Below are 19,516 nucleotides of genomic sequence, written 5' to 3'. Positions count from 1 at the left end.
TAATTATTACTTTTATTAATTTATTTTTTAATTATATGTGATTATAAATAAAATATACACAACCAGTCATTTGTAAATTTAATAGAAATTTGCTACAAGTATTGTTTAAATATATATAAAAAAAAATTCATGTAATTTCACATACCACTTCAGAGCCATACACAGAAAAATCATATACAAAATGTACCTTACAGAAGCAGACATGAACAAATGTTTTTAGCACAAATGATTTTTACCTCTCCTGTTACATCATTGTATTAAAAAACAAAACAAAACAGTAATTGCAATAAAAACAAAAACAAACGGCAAGCACAGGAAGAGCAAAAAAAACAAAACAAAAACAAACAAACAAAAAAACATGCAATGACAGACCTAGCAAAATTACCCTCCATTTTGCAATTCGTTAAAAAAAGTGTGCTATGCTGAAAGCAATGTATAAACAGTGATATCCAGTGATATTCATATGACCATAATGAAAAAAAAAAAAAAAAACACATCTAGAGACATTTGACCTCACAGACATTTCTTTATAAGTAAAAAAGTAAAAGATACTGGCATCAAGAAGATGTGTGCTTTTCTATACATAAATTGGGAGAACTTTCATACAGAATTAAGGCACACGATATATTGAATGTCAGTGCACTTTTCCTTTTGAGGAAACTCAGCAAACCTCTTTCATCCAGCTCCCCAAAAGCTAAAACCTGTACTTTTGACTTGATATTTAAGAAAACTAAGTGGTCACAAAAACCACAAAAAAATGGGAACAGAGTCTGATGTCCCTTCAGTTGCAATGGAACTTGTAACCCTTCTCTCTCCCAAAACCTGTTTATCCTTCACATGAGGTATCGAGTCCAAATTCTTTGAAATGTAAAACCTTTTAGATTTAACCGTTTAGTTAAATCTATAACCTTTTAGTCATAACATGATTTTGTATCTGTTCTGCAGAAATAAGCATTCAACATTAAGAGACCACAGCAAAATATCCCTGTCTAAATGATGTCTTTCTGGGCTTGTCTAGTGGACCGACGGAAATATATGTAGACCATAAGAATGAGAACAAGTATTAGAAGTGTGAAGAGGAGCATAAATGTGATGTATCCCCCATCAGGCATCGGACGTGTGTCTGGAGCTTCAGCGGGGATCATGTTGGTCAGGTTAAGCATATAACCTAATGTCCAGCCTGCATCACTGTCTCCTATCTGCACAGAGAGAGCGCTTGTCACACAATTGTGTGTGGGTAATTTTTTGCAATTACTTTTACTTTAAAATAAAAGTAGTGATTCAGCATTAAAAGTATAAAAGTATTGATTTTAATTTTTACTTAAACCTACATGAAAATGTTTTATGCATTTTTTAGTGTTTTAAGTTTCCAAATATTCTGTGAGGAGAAATAATTTAACAATGTCATCAAAGAGAGCATTAATTTACACCATTCTTACCTTTTTAATGAAACTGATGTCTTTCCAGTTGTCAGAGGTGAAATTGTATCCATCTTCCAGAAGAGTGAGTATGTATGTTCCTGAGAAACAGTATTCTGCAAGGTACTTCTGTTTTGTTTTGGGATTTTTTTCTACAATCTATAAAAGTCAAGAAAGTTCACATTAAGACATCCTGTCCCAACAAGATGCAACTGTTTTAAAAACATCTTTCAAAGATACATTTCACCTCTTTCCATGGAGTAGAGCAGTACTTTGCCAGCTTCTGCTTTGTACTGTCTAATGAATCACTGGTCAGATTCAAGAAGTCCATCACAAAGAAAAAAGCAGAAAAAGCCTAGAAAATCAAATGGCATGATTATTAACACTAGTTGTGATTTACAACCAGCCATTAAAATTCATTCAAACAATCTTCATTGTTTCTTACCCCAAATTTTCCATCAACAGAAGGCTGGAATACACCATTGAAAGAGCATTTTGAGTAAGCACAATGGGCGGTATTTAAAACCTTTCTGATCGATTGTTGGCACTGAGGCCAATTCCCCAACCCCACATGGGAGATGTTTCCAGTTGTCAAATTCACTTTATTCATACAAGGGGTATTGAACAAACTTTCAGCTGGCTTTGTGAAGTTATATCCAGGGTGGAAGCAAGGATCCCTTAATTCAATGGGCTCTGTCTAGGGGAAGAGAAAAAATGTAAGAATATGAGATACAATTGTATTAGAGTCAATTGTGGTCTATACCTATACCTAAAATATGCAATCAAATAAAAAGTTAACTTCAACCAAAGCTAAAGTAAAGGAACCAAAATGCAGCTAAATGTTTCATTACATTTGTTTGCTGAAAAAAAAAAAAAATGAATGTGACTCTATATCAATAAAACAATATTTAATGGCTTTGCAATGCAGGCATCAAAGTACGTACAGTAAATGCATTAATATGGTATTGTATATATTGCTTCAATGCAACACTCAATTTGCAATGGGGGGACCCTACTAAGGTCTACAATTTTTCTGTTCATTTTTTAATTTATATTTATATCTTTGCCTTTATTTATATAGGACAGTAGGAGCACAAACAGGAAATCATGGGAGAGGAGAGAGGGGAATTGGACTAGGAAAGGACCTCGGCTCCGACACACTTTTTCCATTGCAATCACAAGCATACCTTGTCAGCAACATGTGTTGACTCTAATTTCTTGCCCATAGAAAGCTTCAGAACTTGATCCTTCCCGTAACAGAGAAAGCTGTGGGTGTACAAGTGATAATCATTTCCGTACAGCCTAAAGTCAATAGAATTGTCGTTTGATTCAATTTCCTGTTGCGGTACGAAGGTTATCTGAGTAGAGGCGCCGCCTAAGTCCAGAGCTCCAAGAGTCCCTGTGGGCTGCATGAGAAACACGGGAGCTTATGTCATTCTCTTTTCCACACTGAAATGGTTTGTTTCACTGTTCATTCTTATACTAGATAAGTAATTCATACTATATATTCGGCACTGCAATTCTGTGGAGCAGAGCTTTGGGTTAAAAAATTACAAATTAAAATTACAAATATGAAAAGTTGCTAAACTCAAGTGAAAAAAACACCATACATTTTTTAAGTTTTCGCTCAGGTAATTGACGGTAATCCATCCAAAAGCTCCCTCCTCTTGGCCTGAAATGATACGAGCTCCCTGATAGGAGAAGGGGTACGTCTTCAGTGAATGTTCTACTGAAGCCAGTACCTCTTCTGAGGCTGCTTCATTCTCCATCCTTGAGAAAAATAGATATTGATAAACTTCATCTGTAAACAATTAATTAAAGGGGTCATGACATGGATCCTTATGGTTTATTTATAAATGAACAAAAAAAAAATTAAATAAAATTACACACACACACCCCAAATATAGTATATATATAAAATTTAATTTAAAGCTGCAGTCTGTAAATTTGCCTCTTTGTCGCCATCTCTGTTTGAAACCTGCAATTGCAGTTATTTGCGAAATTATCATCTTTACGTGGGTTGTGCAATGGCATGACTCCTCAGAGTGGATGAATCTAATGTTTGCTGTCAGTCACCGCACTGAAATGTGGAAACTGTACTTCGGAATCACAGATTCTGCATCTTGAAGTATGACCAAAATAAGAATTTTCACTGGAAAATGTAATCTGAACAAGTAAGTAACATGTCTGCCACTTTTGCAACTGAGGAAAAAAGCATTAGCCTACAATAAATCGCGCTACCAATGGTGATTAAATCTAACGATCACTTAGCTCGAATCACATCAAACCGTGCAAATTATTATTACTGTTATACTTTGTTCTCAAATGATTAATGTTAACTACATCAGCACTGCGTGACTATGTGTATTTAGTGTGTATTAGAGTTACCAGTAGATTTCAATTTATGTAGCCACTCCGCAGTCTTTTGCTTTTGTCTACGGGTGAATCTCCAGTTGTCACTGATGATTGTCATTTGGACCTTTCTGGATTACAATCCGCCATCAAAATGATAAGTTTAATTATTGCAGCTGCTGTGAGAAAACGCTATAAATGATCCGCCATCCTCACATGCGATAGCCTACTAGCTGGGACTCATAATGACGTAAATGACGTAATGACGAACGGCCGCATGCTCGAATTTCCCATGGAAATCCACCAGTACCACCCGAATTATAAAACATGATTAGAAGCTTTCCTTTGTGAATCAGGCTAAGGTAAGGAGATAGTTTTGAACACTGGCTGGTTATGTACAGTACTCGCTCAAAAATTTATTTTAGATCATTTTTAACCAAAAAAAAAAAGTTACGGACTGCAGCTTTAATATATATTTTGTGTTCATTCATAGAATAATTTCTAAAGGGATCATGTGACACTGAAGGCTGGAATAATGGCTGCTGAAAATTCAGCTTTGCCATCACAGAAAGTTCACAATATTACTGTTTTATTGAGAGACTTATAAAACACTTATTAAAAAAACTTAAATATTTCGAAGATTTGACCAGTAGTATAATTACAGAATAAAGACAATTCATCATTGATTAATAAGTCTTTGGTTTGAGTACAAAGAGTTCCATTCCAAATTATTATCTATACCTCCTTATACTCCCCTTTTGATTCTTCAGAATTGAGAATACTGAGAAGTGATTACTTGAGCAGTCTCATGCCTGCAGTGGCTCCCAGGTACACAGGGGTTTCGCTGTGTCTGTGAGCAGGTACTATATTCTTGGCTTCCATCATGCACTCATGCAGAGATTTGCCAGCCCCATCTGGATTAGCAGAGTAACTGGAGATGCCTTTGCCTACAGTACGCAAAAGTGTTGTTGTTATTTGATGTGTTGACAAATGACTAAAGTGATAGTAAATTAAACTCCTGACTTTGTCTTTCATAGAATAGTAAAGGAGAAGTTTAGCAGACTGTCTAAACTGCACTACATTGAAAGTAGATTGGGACCAGGAGCTGCCAAGCCACATAAGGAAGGAAAAATTGTATCATAAATATATAAATTGTTACATATATATTCTTCTGAAAGCCATATGATAGTGAGGAACAGGCTGAAATTCAAGTCATTATTTACTGAAAATCAGTCACTGTATGGAAAAAGAGCAGCTTGGACAATCTGCTAAATATCTCTTTTTTTGTTCCATGGAAGAAAAAGTCATACAGGTTTCCAAAGACATGGGGGGTGAGTAAATGATGATAGTTTTCATTTTTGGGTGGACTATCCCCCCAAGGTATGGGATTTATTTTTTATTTTTTTATTTTTAGTTTAAATACAATCCAGATTACATTAGATCTTGACCTCTGCACTGTAAATTAGGGATTACATACCTTTTACATTGCAGGTGTATAACTGCTGTACCATGCCTGTGTTGTTCTCCTTCTCAGCTGGCCATTCATAGATAAACACGGAGGTGTGCGAGGAGCCTGCATCCAGAACTATTCCATACTGTCAAGTGTACAGAAACCACTGCATCAGTGAAGCCTGTACAAATCTAATCTGATTAACACACAGTAAATCGTTCACTAATGGTGTCAGTCATACCTTGTACTTCTTGGGTAAAGGCTTGTACTGGACAACAGAAATGGTCACCATGATGACGATCCCCAGGGCGATAAAAGCAGTCAGAAAGATGACTACTGGCCTGTTCCAGGGGTTCTTGACTTTTACTTCTAAAAAGAGAAAATAAAGAGAGCAGGTTGAAATTTACACTTATAATCATATTCTTTTTTTTTTTACAGTGTGAGCTGAATAAATACATACATGTTGTTAATTAAAAAGGATATGCATGTATTTCATATAAGTGTTGCAGAACTGTATACAGTAGCCTTTTAAATTATTAACAACAGCAGTACAGACTGGTGTTAATCTCATTCAATTCTGCATTCAATGCAAAATGTAAACTCAATCTGTACATTGTGTTTATTTTTTTTCTTTTTCAAAATCTATAATGCAGTCTAATAATAATTGTGAAGTACTGTTTGTGTTTTGTTGAGGCTTTTTGAGGCGTTAAAAGAAAATAAATCAAACAGTAATACCTACTGTCAGTTTAATGGAAAAACAAACAGGGCTTGAAAGCATGAATGCAGTTTATTCAACTGGGCATTACAGCTGTCTCCCCACTGTGTTTACAATAAAGCCCTCTAAAAGGCCCTTCATTTTTGTTTTGGTCTGATATAGCTATTTTACAGATCAGGAGAATTTTCCCTGCTCCAATGAATAATTTTGAATTAAAGAAAATGTCCAGTTCATATTTTCTGTGATGTACAGGACATCTGTCTAGGGTGTTTCCCTGTCTTTAGCCCAAAATGCTGGGACAGGCTTCAGCATTCCCATGACCAAATGTAGGCTGTGTGGAGAACAGATAGATGGATGGATGGATAGTTCATATTTTGGCTACGTTATAAGTACGCCCTTGGTAAAAGTACTTCCAGTAAAATGTGAATTTTGCATTCAGAGGGACAAAATAAATTATTTTAATATGAGATGATTAAAAAAATAAAGGCTAAATTATATGTTATATTATTGTAAGTCTATCAAACATCTGTGATGTTATTATTTTGATGGTTACATTTATTTAAACTAGCTACTCAGCTTTGTACATCAATTAATTTAATATCGTGGAGAACAGAGAATGTTGCAGTAATGGATGTAACATCATATGTTTAACCAATTACACTCCACAAAAAAAAAAAAAAAAGCTGTAAAAATGGAAAATTTACACAGTGAAATACCGTTTTCCATTGAAACAGTAATATACTGTAAAAACAATGCATTCTGGGTAATTACATTTGTCGTTTTCAAGAAAGTAACCTATAGGCTACTTTCTCGAAAACGACAAATATTACCCAGAATGCATTGTTTTTACGATATATTACTTCTGTACATTACAATGCAATCTGTATACTACAATGCATTCTGGGTAGTATTATTTGTCGTTTTCGAGAAAGTAGCCTATAGCTGCGTAGCCTGCGAAAGGCTACATCCTCCGGAGGTTGCATTTGAAGGCTGCATATGTCATCGAGGCAGTCTCATTTAAGTAAAGTAACTGTTAGACTGCAAAGTAAGAAAGAAATTACAGTATTTTACACTTTATGAGGAATAACAGTAAATTTTATTATGGTTACTTTTCTTAAATGAGACATCCTCGATGATGTATGCAGCCTACAAATGCGACCTCCAGAGGACGCAGCCTCCGAAATGAGACGCAGCTTCAAGGTTACTTTCTCGAAAAGGAAAAATATCACCCAGAATGCTTTGTTTTTACAGTATATTACTGTTTCAATGGAAAATGGTATTTTACTGTGTAGACTTGTTTTGTTTTTTTACAGCTATTATTTAGAGTGTAGAAATGAAATCACTATCATGCATGACCACCACCCTCCTGAGGTCCACACATAAGCTGTCACTATGTAAAATTATAAATGATTAACAACATGACAAAAAAAAAAAAAAAGTAATTATGCTTTCACATGTGTCTAATTTAATTTGTGATCATGTTAATTTATGTTAAATGACAGAACTCATATAATCTAAATCAGCAGGGATGAATTCAGGATGATTGGGACACTTTTTGCCGTTGAGATGAATTGGAAAAAGTGTCCCAATCAACCTGAATTCACCCTATAACATCAGCACAACAACATCAGTTTTTATAAGTCAATTCGTTCCAGCGTATTTAATATTTTGAATTAAAATATTCAAAATTAAATAAGGGTGGTGATGGGGTATGACAATTTGAACAAGTAGGCTAAATCTGATTACTACAGTAAATTTGTGCACAACATTTAAAATGATCCTGTTTTCAGTTAGTATTGTGTGTACTTGACTCTAATTTAACAAAAAATCTACAAAACTCTTCCAAAGTACTTCCACACTACTTTAATTTAAAACAGACACATATGGAAATACTCCTTTAACGTTTGAGGCACACATTAAAAAAAAGAACAGATCTCCCCTATAAGCTATTAGGCCCACTTCTACTAGTCCTTGCAAGCCCAATAAAGCCACATCTCAAAAGGTTTGCGGAAAGGATAGGTTCTAACGATTTCATGCAGTGAAGCGGAAAGTAGTTACAATATATTCCAGGATTGAAGCACTTCAATCAACGCGCCTTGCTGCTCTTTTCACCTACCCATCAGGACACGCGCAGGGCGTTTGTAACCGGTGAGAATGGCGTGTCAACGACTGTCGCGGTTTGTGTGGAAAGTCCCAGTCAACTGAGTGTTAATCATTTCCTGCCCACTTTTCAGTATTAAGTATCAAGTATAAGGATTTCATTATCTGAGTAACGACCTATCACACCTGTGTGCGTAGCTGCAGCTTCGCTTGGCAAGCGTACACTTGTGATTTTTGGGGAAACACCCATTGTGCATGTGGAGCCAGGCTAGCAGTGACGTCACGGGCGGCAGTGAGCGGAATTCCCTAGTGCAGTGCTTGCACCCGTTTTGGGACTGAATCACTTTAGAGAACCTGTCTGTGAGGTGCATTCAGATTACTCTCTAGAACTGAAGCTTCTGTCTTTGGCATGCAAGTCATTGGCATCCAAGTGTTTGGGAAACACTAAAGGTCTGAAGTCTGTAAACCACATCTTCTTAACCGTTGCATGCACAAACTATTTAAAATTGATTTTTTTTATTTTATTTCTAAGAATTGCATTTTTATTAAAATGTTAGGGGAACTGTCTTAATAAGAGGACACAATGGATAAAATATGTCTCTAGTTCATGCAAGCAATATATATCAGAAATAACTCACTTTTAAAACTAACCACTATCCTTAATTCACGGCATTTAAGGCATGTATGTTGTTTTCCAAAAGAAATAACTCAGCTGTTGTTCCCTTAAAGCAATAGCTCAACCAAAATGTGCATTTCAACTTGAATTCCAGTCTGTTTTCTCATAAGACCTGGAATACAGCAGATGAGTAAATTGGACCACTTTATGACAGTTTTATGTAATTTTTTATAGCTTTTTACAGCCCCATTCCCCTATTCCCTTTATGAAAAAGAGATTCGCATGATATTCCTCAAAAATTCACCTTCTGTGTTCCACAGAAGTGAATGCAATGAGGGCAATTCGATTTTGTTTATTCCCTAGCAAGAACAGCAGTTCTATTTGTTCTGGAAAATAGCATGCCGTAAATGCAGTGCATGAAGAAAAGTGGTCAGATTTAAGGATAGAGTTTACCTTGTGTGTTCCCTAGAAGACATAAGGTCATACGGGTTTGGAACAACATGAGGGTGATTAAATGAAGACGGAATATTATTAATTTGACGCATATGGATGGAAGATGCAGTTATCCAGGACAATTTGCTCTGTTTTTCTCTTTATAGCATATTCCACCCAAATATTTTACTCGATGCATCAGGTTCCTTTAATTGTCCTGAGATGTCTTCTAGTGAAAAGATCAGTCTCAGTCTGTTTAAGTGTTATTTCAGGTTGCTTATTCTTGGTTTCCTTCCCTGAATTGAAAGTCTCTTTGTATTTGGATTATCGACATTGTTGCCTGGACACAATGAAAACACTCATTGCTAGATTAGAGGGTTAGTAAGATTTTTTTAAATGTAGTCTCTTATGCCCACCAAGGCTGCATTTATTTTATTAATGTTGAAAACAGCTGTGCTGCTTAATAATTCTTTGATGAATTCTTTGAAAGTTTCCTTGATGAATAAGTTCAAAAGAACAGCATTTATACTATTTGAAAAAGAAGTGTAACGTTATAAATATCTTTACTGTCACTTACGAACAATTTAATGCATCAATTTGAAGTATTAATTGCTTTTGAATGCTAGTAGCCTAGTCTTTTATCTGTTGCTATCTGTTGTAGAATGTACAATCAAAGTTACAATACAATGGTATTTGCAAGGGAGCAAAGAAACACTGCTCATAAGTTCTTAAATACCAAGAAACTGCTAAGTGTCCAAAGTCACATCAATATAAGACAGGATACAGTATACTAAAAAAGAAGGATGCAAATATCCAGCCCTCACTGGTCTGTTTATGTTAGCAGACTAAGCAGATTTTGCACATAAAAAAAACATATGTTATAAATCATATTGCACAGACCGAGATACTGTCTGAGGAAACAGCTGTAGTACATACAGATAATGTACTTTGCAGCTGTTCAGTTTAGAGTTTTTAAACACAAAAGAGCATTGGTTGTAAGCTGCTAACAAATTGCTACATAAGGACTACGACAACTGTCTGATTAACAGAGAACTTAAATTTACATCCTTGTGGTAGGTAAATTCAGAGGAAACCCATGGAAAATTAACCATCTGGGATGAAAAGTTTGTTGGATTCACATGATTTAATTTTGTACATTGGTCCCACATGAATTAATTAAGTTAAACAAACATAATTTGTTCATGTAACTTCAACATCATGGAATGAAGTCATTTTAAGTGAGCCAGTTAAGTAGTCTCAAAGTGAATTTTATATGGCTCCCTGACATGATTCAGGCATTCAATTTCATATATTCATTCATCCAGTTCAACTTCACATATTTTAGTGTCACTGAACTACAAACCCGATTCCAAAAAAGTTGGGACACTGTACAAATTGTGAATAAAAAAGGAATGCAATAATTTACAAATCTCATAAACTTATATTTTATTCACAATAGAATATAGGTAACATATCAAATCTTGAAAGTGAGACATTTTGAAATGTCATGCCATATATTGGCTCATTTTGGATTTCATGAGAACTACACATTCCAAAAAAGTTGGGACAGGTAGTAATAAGAGGCCAGAAAAGTTAAATGTACATATAAGGAACAGCTGGAGGACCAATTTGCAACTTATTAGGTCAATTGGCAACATGATTGGGTATAAAAGGAGCCTCTCAGAGTGGCATTGTCTCTCAGAAGTCAAGATGGGCAGAGGATCACCAATTCCCCCAATGCTGCGGCGAAAAATAGTGGAGCAATATCAGAAAGGAGTTTCTCAGAGAAAAATTGCAAAGAGTTTGAAGTTATCATCATCTACAGTGCATAATATCATCCAAAGATTCAGAGAATCTAGAACAATCTTTGTGCGTAAGGGTCAAGGCCGGAAAACCATACTGGATGCCCGTGATCTTCGGGCCCTTAGACGGCACTGCATCACATACAGGAATGTTACTATAATGGAAATCAAAACATGGGCTCAGGAATACTTCCCGAAAACATTGTCGGTGAACACAATCCACCATGAGCATGCTGGGAACTAACAAGCCCCGCCCAGTTTCAGTTAATGCAACACAAATCATTCATGTAATCCCAACACAAACGGAATAAGTAAACTTCAATTTTACATATATTTAAGCGGATTGAACACAATCAAATTAAGTTAGGACAAAATGTATAGCAATTGTGTTGTTTTAGCTAATTTTAATTAAGCAATTTGAACAAGAAGCAAAAAACTATTTTTTTTCAGTGTACAAATTGTCCTTAGGACTGAACAGCCCTGTTTTATTGCACTGTAAACTAAAATTAACATTAGCTAGCCTTGTTGTTTTTCATGATTATGCAGTATTTTATGCAGTAAGTCCTAATCAAATTTTAAACTTTAACAATCCCTTATAGTGCAAACCTTTACATTTTCGTTTCTGTTCAAGACATCCTCTATTTTCTTTTGAGGCCTCATGGGAATACATTGCTTGATGGTACAGAACGTCAGCATATTGCGAAGAACAACAGCAGGACTGCTGTTATGCTAACCAAACAACTCAATCAATGGTCTTTTAAACACTCTTCTACACCGTGTTTTTTGCATTCTTCCAGACAGGTAAAATGCATCACCTCTGAGCTTTTACTGTAAATGTCTCTTGAGTTTCTGCCAAATGTAAGCTGATACCGATATACCCGTATAGGGACAGGGGCCAAAAACCTCTCTGGCACCAGTGGTGTGTTGCATGCTTTATTTAACTGAACTTCATTACGAAACTAAGAGTTGCATTTCCTCTTGAGCAAAGGGAACACAAAGAAAACGTTTTCTTTGTGAAATGACAGTCAATACAAAGGATGTTTGTATAGCAACATGTCTCAGCTGTGAATCTTTTATTGACTCGATCACAAGAGAGACGTCAATGCACACTCATGCTCTCAAGTAAACAGATTTTCTTTCTACCTCGGGTGTTTCTCTAAATTCCTCCATAGACCAGCCATAATTGAGACACTGTCGTCATCAACTAAATCCTTTGAAAGCATAGTACAGCATGGACAGTTTTCATTATGTCTCATCAGACTGAAGAGTCACTGTAGTCCAAATCCATGACTAAACGTGTTACATCAGGTTTACTATCTTCTCTGTAAAGTTCACCTGCACTAACACGCATTAGGAGTAAGCTTGTATGAAGTAATCTAAGTCAATGTGACACTCTTGAGACATGGTAAACAATGATACATGTCACTTCACACCCTACATAGGAAACTCTGACAGTGGTTCTTGCAAAACATTCGTGGGAAAGCGTGATATCAAAGGTGTCAAGTTGTGATGTCTTTGGGTTGTTTTGTGTTGTCATGTATCAAATGGACAGTAGCTTTTCTTTCAAACAATAAAAGAAATTCCATTCCTCATTGACATGTGGTTTAGATTACAGAAAACTGAATGAATCCATAGTTTTTAATGAATCGAATGAGCCAATGATTCAGTGACCCATTCAGATGCTGCGTCTGAAAGCTTAAAAATGTGAAGGCATCAAGGCACGTCTGAATCCAATGTTTGCTTCACTTCCCGTCTCAAAGTCAGTGGCTGCATCCGAAATTGGATACTTCACTACTTATAGCAGACGAAAAACAGTAAAAGAAGTATTCGTTCACAATATTCATAAAAGAGTAGAAAAAAAGTACCAGGATACCCTATTTCATCCAGCGAGATTCTGAAGCGTGCATATGATGGACGCTTTATTATCCCATGAAGCCTCAGGAGAGGATATGTTCCTGAATGAATCAGTCATTTAAATGAATCGGTTAAATGAATGACTGAATGACTCACTCATTAAGACAGTAATTTGCCGCCACCTACTGGTGGTTTTAGTTTCATATCAAGAGTATCATTTCATTTTTCATTCATGTGCACAACCCACCTCTGAGCTTCATTAAACAGTCTGTGTAAATATACCTAAATACCTAAACTATTGTAATTGTTAAAATTTCCAAGGATCAGCATTCTCCCATAAAAGTGATTGGGCAGACCAAACTGAACTTGCAGACCAAACTGAACTTGAAACTCACACCGTCTACTACAAGGCTCACCCTGATCGGCCTGACAGGGCGCTACAACGGTAAAAATTACGAAATGGCTCATACCTTCTGAACTGTCAGGCGTAGGCTCAAGTGCCTTATATTGTTAGAATCCTTGGCTTGGATTCGCTTGCCATTCGGGTGAAATTTTCGGGTATTTTGGATTTTTTGAAAAACCTACTTTTGCGAACTAGTCCTAGGTTTTTGGCCCGATCAGAACCAAACCAGTGCAGCGAGATTCTCCATAAGTCTGATTGTCAATAATTATTAAAAAAGTTGAAATTTCGATTCACGGTCCCTAAGGGCCGCCAAAATGTTCGAGGTGGGTGGAGCCTCTTTTACTAAAATGGCTATAACTTGGTGCCACTATAACAGCAAAAAAAAACAAAAAAAACATGAAAATGGCTATAACTACATCACCGTTTGCCCGATTGACTTGAAAACTGGCATGCAGTGTCTCGCTGGGCCTGTTTGACTCACGGCGCTAGAGGCCTGTGAGGAATTTGAAAGAAATTGGCCAATAACTGTTAAAAAACTTTAAAACTATATATTTCCTATAGTAAATTGCCTGTATTTACTGTAAATGGTCTTTTCCATCTATGATCGAGATGGTTACAGGCTTGCTAATTAAAACATAGTACCTTTTTAAAGGCCTTAAAGCGTTTGAACCCTCGATAATTGCTGCTCACAGCTATATTTTAATATATTATTTTAAATTATTTCAATATGAAATATGAAATGATTTTATTTTATTAAAATGAATTAATTTCTTTTATTAAAATACATCTATTTTTGAATAGTTGTCAACAAAGAAAGATGTTTTTTTTTTTTTTTTTTTTTTTTTTTTTTGCCTTTTTCAAAATGGTGTAATTATTGCATCTGCCAGCAGGATTCATGTAGGATTCATGAGGCAGACCGGATAGTAAACACTATCTGGAAACAGACTCTCATGCTGACAGGCGTAAATCCCTCATACCGCACCTTCCGCCAAATGTGAGGGGTGTGAACAACATGGCCTGTTCCAGAGCTTACACTGATGATGAGACCTTATAATATCTCATTATGACAAGTATTCTTGACCTCATAGCCTTTTAGCTAGCAGTCATTCAAGATTTACAGTAACAAATGCTTTTCCATTGTGTACATTTCCCATTCATTCGTCTGTGATGCTTTTCTTAGAGAGGTAATAAAATAAACTGTGCCTTTCTTGCCACTTTGCTATACTATCTAATACGGTAAAGTCAATTTGAAAGCAATCAGACTGTTTTTTTTTTTTTTTTTTTTGTGAGAGCCAAGAAGCCTCTTTAGATCAGTGGGCTTTGGTTATGCATTATGAGGTTCATTCAGCCTTACAGAATGATAAAGACAAGAAATGAGCCAACTGAAAATGTGTGGTTTAGAGGTTTAAAGAACTTGTACTCAGAATTTCCATAGGAGAGAATTGCTTTTGTCACACCCATGTTTGAAGCGCGTGCCAGTGTGATCTTGTGGTTAACATGGGCTTGTCAGCACAAACACAAGTCTGAGGAAGACATATTCCCACCAGATATCTTCCACTAACCTTCTTGAGAAAAGAGATATGCTAATACAAATTCTTCTTTAGCATTATGGTTTGGGTAAAGTGGTTAAGATATGAGCTTTGATCTCCATAATAAACAAAGATAAGAATGTTTCATCATAACAGGAAAGGCATATGATATCCATTATTTGTTGTTTTTAGGAGACTCTATGTGAAGTACCACAACTGCACGCGTCCTCTTATTTCCTCAGTGTATTAAATGAAGTGACCATGACAAGTGTGATGTATACATTCCAGCACTTCAGAAATATTTCAGGAAAGGCTTCCCCCAAGGGTTTGCTCTAACAGAAAAGGATGTTTATTTCAACTGCTGTAAGCTGTTTTGGGTATAGAGGAAGTGAGTATGTCTGTGTTCCATGTTGTGAAATGACTAATGACTACAGAACAATCAGATATAGTTTTAAAAATATTTCATAATGAACAAAAAAATGTCCAGAAAAGCATTGCTAATATAAAAGTTAAAAGAATATTGGCATAAATATTTTTTACATTTTCATATATATATATATAGTATATATAGTAGTCAACATTTGAAGTGGATCAAAAAAAGTTAATAAAAGTTGTCCTAAGAAGAAAGTTTTAGGACAAGTTTGATGAAAGGTTTTGATCCACTTCAAATGTTGACTACTGTATATATATATACAGGGAGGGGAAGTTATTTTAATTAAAGTTTACGAGAACACATGAACTTTTGGATAATGGATAATTTATTAATAAAAAATAATGCAATATTTCATAAAAAATATATTAAGCATGTGAATTTGGTAATATTTCCCCTAGACGCCAGAATGGCACTGCACTGTAAGAAAAAACTAAACAATTTTTCCCATTTTAAAAAAATGGGGGAAAAGTACTGGTAATTTCCTTCCAGGACATTATAAATTAAGTTTACAGACGTTTCCTTTAATCCTAAAACACAACATAATGCAGTGAGTAATTCAAAATACAGTAAAAGCGGCTGTGAAAAATTCCTTCATATTAACACAGTACATTGGGCCATTTCTTTTTCTTTCTTTTTAAATGTGGAACACAGAGAATTTATCTCTGCTTACTAACAAGTTACAGTCTAAGTGACACACAGGTGGATTAATCAAAATAATTTGTATAACAAACATCTCAGCCAACAAGCAGGAGGAAGCCTGATTGTGAAAAAGATTACTGAATGTCCTCACAATTATCATTAATCTTTGACAGCTAGAAACATATTTCATTCACTGTGGCATCTTTCTCCATTCAGACCTGACCAGTCAAGCCCGAGCATAAATATACGTACATTTCATGTATTAGAAAGTAGTCCAGGATATTTTTAAAAAATTTTTTTTTTATCTTGTTTTCATTTCTCAGTCATTTCCACTTCACCACCACCCACACAAATGCATGTCTTCATTGCAGATGTGTAAGGTAATCTGTTTGAGCATGTTAACCCCACTGTGTTGAACCAGTGATTTTGACTGATTCATTTAAAGCAAAATGAGAAAGTGCTGCATTCTACAGAGACGCTCGAGGGACGCATGAAATGTGCTTTGGCAGTCAAATTGACCTTGAGCCAAAAATTTAATTAAGCAAGAAAGTTTCGTAAGAGTCGGTTGTGATTGCTCTTTGCAGAGTCATTCATTTGTGTTTCAGCTACAGATGTGTTGTAATGCCACATTTACTTCTATTAATTCATTTACATTATAATTTAAAAATACACATCAGATTGAATTAAAGGGTTAGTTCACCAAAAAATGAAATTTCTGTCATTATACTCACCCTCATATCGTCCCAAACCTGTAAGACCTTCATTCATCTTCAGAACACATATTAAGATATTTTTGATGAAATCCGAGAGTATCTGAACCACACATAGGCAGCAACGTCATTGCACCTTTTGAGGTCCAGAAAGGTATTAAAGACATTGTTAAAATAGTCAACATGACTACAGTGCTTCAACCTTAATGTTATGAAGCGACAAGTTTTTGTGCGCAAAAACAAAACAAACATAATGACTTTATTTAACAGTTTGAACCGTTGTCATACAGAGTTGACGTAGTGAACACAGTGCAGGCTTCTGTGTTTACATCCAAACGCTGGCTCAGTATTGTCCGTTGTCTTATTTTAAAGATGTCTTTAATACCTTTCTGGACCTCAAAAGGTGCAATGACGTTGCTGCCAATGTGTGTTTCAGATACCCTCGGATTTCATCAAAAATATCTTAATTTGTGTTCCGAAAATAAAGGTCTTGCAGGTTTGGGATGACATGAGGGTGAGTACTTAATGACAGAAATTTCAGTTTTGAGTGAACTTTAATATTAGAGACTTTCCGTATTTCAAAAATGAGACTTTTTGTCTTATTTTGCAGCAAACTAAAATGCAAGCTCAAGTTTCATTATGTGCCATCACTTGAAGATTTTTTAACTAAAACATGATTGATGTTAATCAGCTTTTAGTGAGTAGTTTGTGGTTGGTGATCACTTTAATTTTCAATAAAGATTACTTCAAATTACTGTATTAGTAAACTTAAATTTTCTCAATAATTCACCTCTTCTACTTTTATGTTTGAAAAGGTGCACTTGTCAGATGGACAACATCTTAGCTGCAACATCTCAACACAACTTCCTAACTGCGAACATAAAGTTTTTATTCATCACTAAACAGAGGTCATTTCAATATGCATTTATAGCTTTAATTAATTTATTTAAAGTTTCTTAATGTTTTTCTTAACAGATTTTAAATCATGTGACCAGGTGCACAGTTTGTCTCTGACAAATGTTCTCACGGATAGTGTCATGAGAAGACCACATGATCAGGATGGTGGTAAAGATTGGTGTCAGACTCAACCCACGCATCACTCATCTGAAATATGTCATCTCAGTAATGTGTGATTATAAAGCCCTGTACGCACACAAGCTATTTACATTGACACGCAATATACCACACACTGAGGTAAAGGAAAAATACATTTTACACGCAACACTTTCCTATGTGTCATATATTTCACCTCAAATTTAAATATATTAGTGTATGTGTCCTTTTGTTGTTGTTTCTACTCTTTTTATATAACAATTTCCACTTTTTAAAAGTCTTGTCCAAAGATGCATTGGAATTTAGTCCTATAAATAAAAGGGAATTACTTCAGTTAGGCTTCCAAGAGAGGCCCCATGTGTGGGAGGGGTGGGACTTCCTCAATTGTACATGACTGGAATAATGAGGAACATCTACACTGACCTTGTTGTGTCAGCTACAGGAAGCTTAGTTTGCTCAAGGCATTAAGTGGAAGATGTCACAGTGAGTACAAGTTTTCTCATTTTAGCATGAGAAAAGAAAATAAAAAACAGAACTATCAAAAGCATTCCTGTAATTCACTCACGCAAGAATGCAAAACTCCTTAAGACATAATGCAGCTCCGACTAACTAACCAAACAAACACTTTTTAGTTATGGTTACAATAGGGGATGTTTTGTTTCTGTGATTGCTCAGTTACCAGATGGCCTGTCCACTCTCAGGAAGAAATCCTCTGGTGTTATGTAACAATCTTTTTCTCTCTGACTGAGAGCTTCCTCAACGCTCTCAGTCCTGTACAAACTCTCACAGGCTCTACCGCTAAAGCTGTTAGATGGACACCAGATGCTGAAACCCGATGCATCAGACGACCATGCAGCCTGCAGAGGATTCCCATTTTTCTTTATTTACATTGATTCTTATAATCAGTTTGCTTTTCTAAGACAAATGTAGAGCAAGATCACAGAACAAAGGTGGATTATCCAGCCACTTTTCCAGTTCCTGATCTACAATAGGGGCTTCTTTGAGGTTGTAAATAAACTTGATGCATGAACTTTTGAACTGTTTGACAGGCAGTCAAATGGTTAATAAAAAACTGCATGCTTCAAAGAACATTAAAGCCTTCTAGGCTTAACTGAGAAAGTTTTGGGGTGTATGATGCCCTTCTGGAATTTCCATTGAGACCATGACACAGATTTAAGCAGCAAAATGCTAATTATATCAGTTGAATTACTGGTTGGTTTATTAGTTAGTTTAGCGAACAGCAAATCTTTAATCAGAAAACCACTAAAAAAGCATATGGAAAGCTAAAAATCATTTAATTCCTGGACTATCTGCCCAAAGTTAACACACAAAGATGGATGAAGATTAATAAATGATCACTCATGCATAACCACTTTTTTTTTTAGAAAGCTTGATTTAGTGCAAAAACAACAAAATCAGATCATTCAGAGTATATTTCCAGTTATCCATCTACAAATAATGTAATCCAAACATTGTCCTGAAGTTCTGTGCTGCTTTTTCTTTTTCCTTCCTTTGTGCACTACTTACCAAATTACATCCTGCCCTGCATGAACCCAATATGGTGAAGTGTGCGTTCATGTGAGTGGTTGTCATAGACTCACCTCCTTGTTCATCCATGAATGCAGCGACCTATAATCCTCTCTCTCTTCCTCTCTCACTCTCTTTCTGACTCGTCCCAGCTCTCAGAGTGCTGTTTCGGGTGTTTGGCTCAGCTCTCTTAGAGGGTCTTTCCCATTCTTGAGGTTCTTTATAAGGCTAGGGGGCATGAGTGGGCGGGCCAGCCGCCAAGCTTTCTCCCTCCCTCCGCCACCAACCAAGTTAACGATCTGCCTGTTACCTCTCCCTTCTCAACTGTGTGTGTGAAGAGAGAGAGAAAGAGAGAGACAAAGACGCTGACAAAGAGTGTGTCTGTGTGTGTGTGCATGAGAGAAAGATAGAGAGAGAGATTACCTTACAGTATCATTATTCACACTCTCCTCTCACTAACCATGTCCGTACCACTTTCGCCAG

The 19,516-nt window shown here is 35.9% G+C and overlaps 1 protein-coding gene across 1 annotated transcript; it reads right to left on the bottom strand.

Moving 5' to 3' along the window:
- Positions 1 to 65: 65 nt before the first annotated feature.
- On the bottom strand, positions 66 to 19,362 carry entpd1 (ectonucleoside triphosphate diphosphohydrolase 1). The gene is made up of 10 exons (XM_051915132.1): positions 19,108 to 19,362; positions 5,462 to 5,589; positions 5,248 to 5,365; positions 4,567 to 4,717; positions 3,029 to 3,188; positions 2,606 to 2,824; positions 1,864 to 2,115; positions 1,666 to 1,773; positions 1,440 to 1,577; positions 66 to 1,199 (listed from the first exon to the last, which is right to left on the bottom strand). The coding sequence occupies exons 1-10, from the start codon at positions 19,121 to 19,123 to the stop codon at positions 990 to 992; spliced, it is 1,500 nt and encodes a 499-aa protein (XP_051771092.1). The 5' UTR covers positions 19,124 to 19,362; the 3' UTR covers positions 66 to 989.
- Between the last annotated feature and the right edge of the window lie 154 nt (positions 19,363 to 19,516).

Source organism: Ctenopharyngodon idella, chromosome 12, assembly GCF_019924925.1.
Source record: "Ctenopharyngodon idella isolate HZGC_01 chromosome 12, HZGC01, whole genome shotgun sequence".
In the NCBI taxonomy this organism is placed as follows: domain Eukaryota; kingdom Metazoa; phylum Chordata; class Actinopteri; order Cypriniformes; family Xenocyprididae; genus Ctenopharyngodon; species Ctenopharyngodon idella.
Note: the sequence above shows the minus strand (reverse complement) of the source record. Positions and strands in the feature narration are given on the sequence as shown.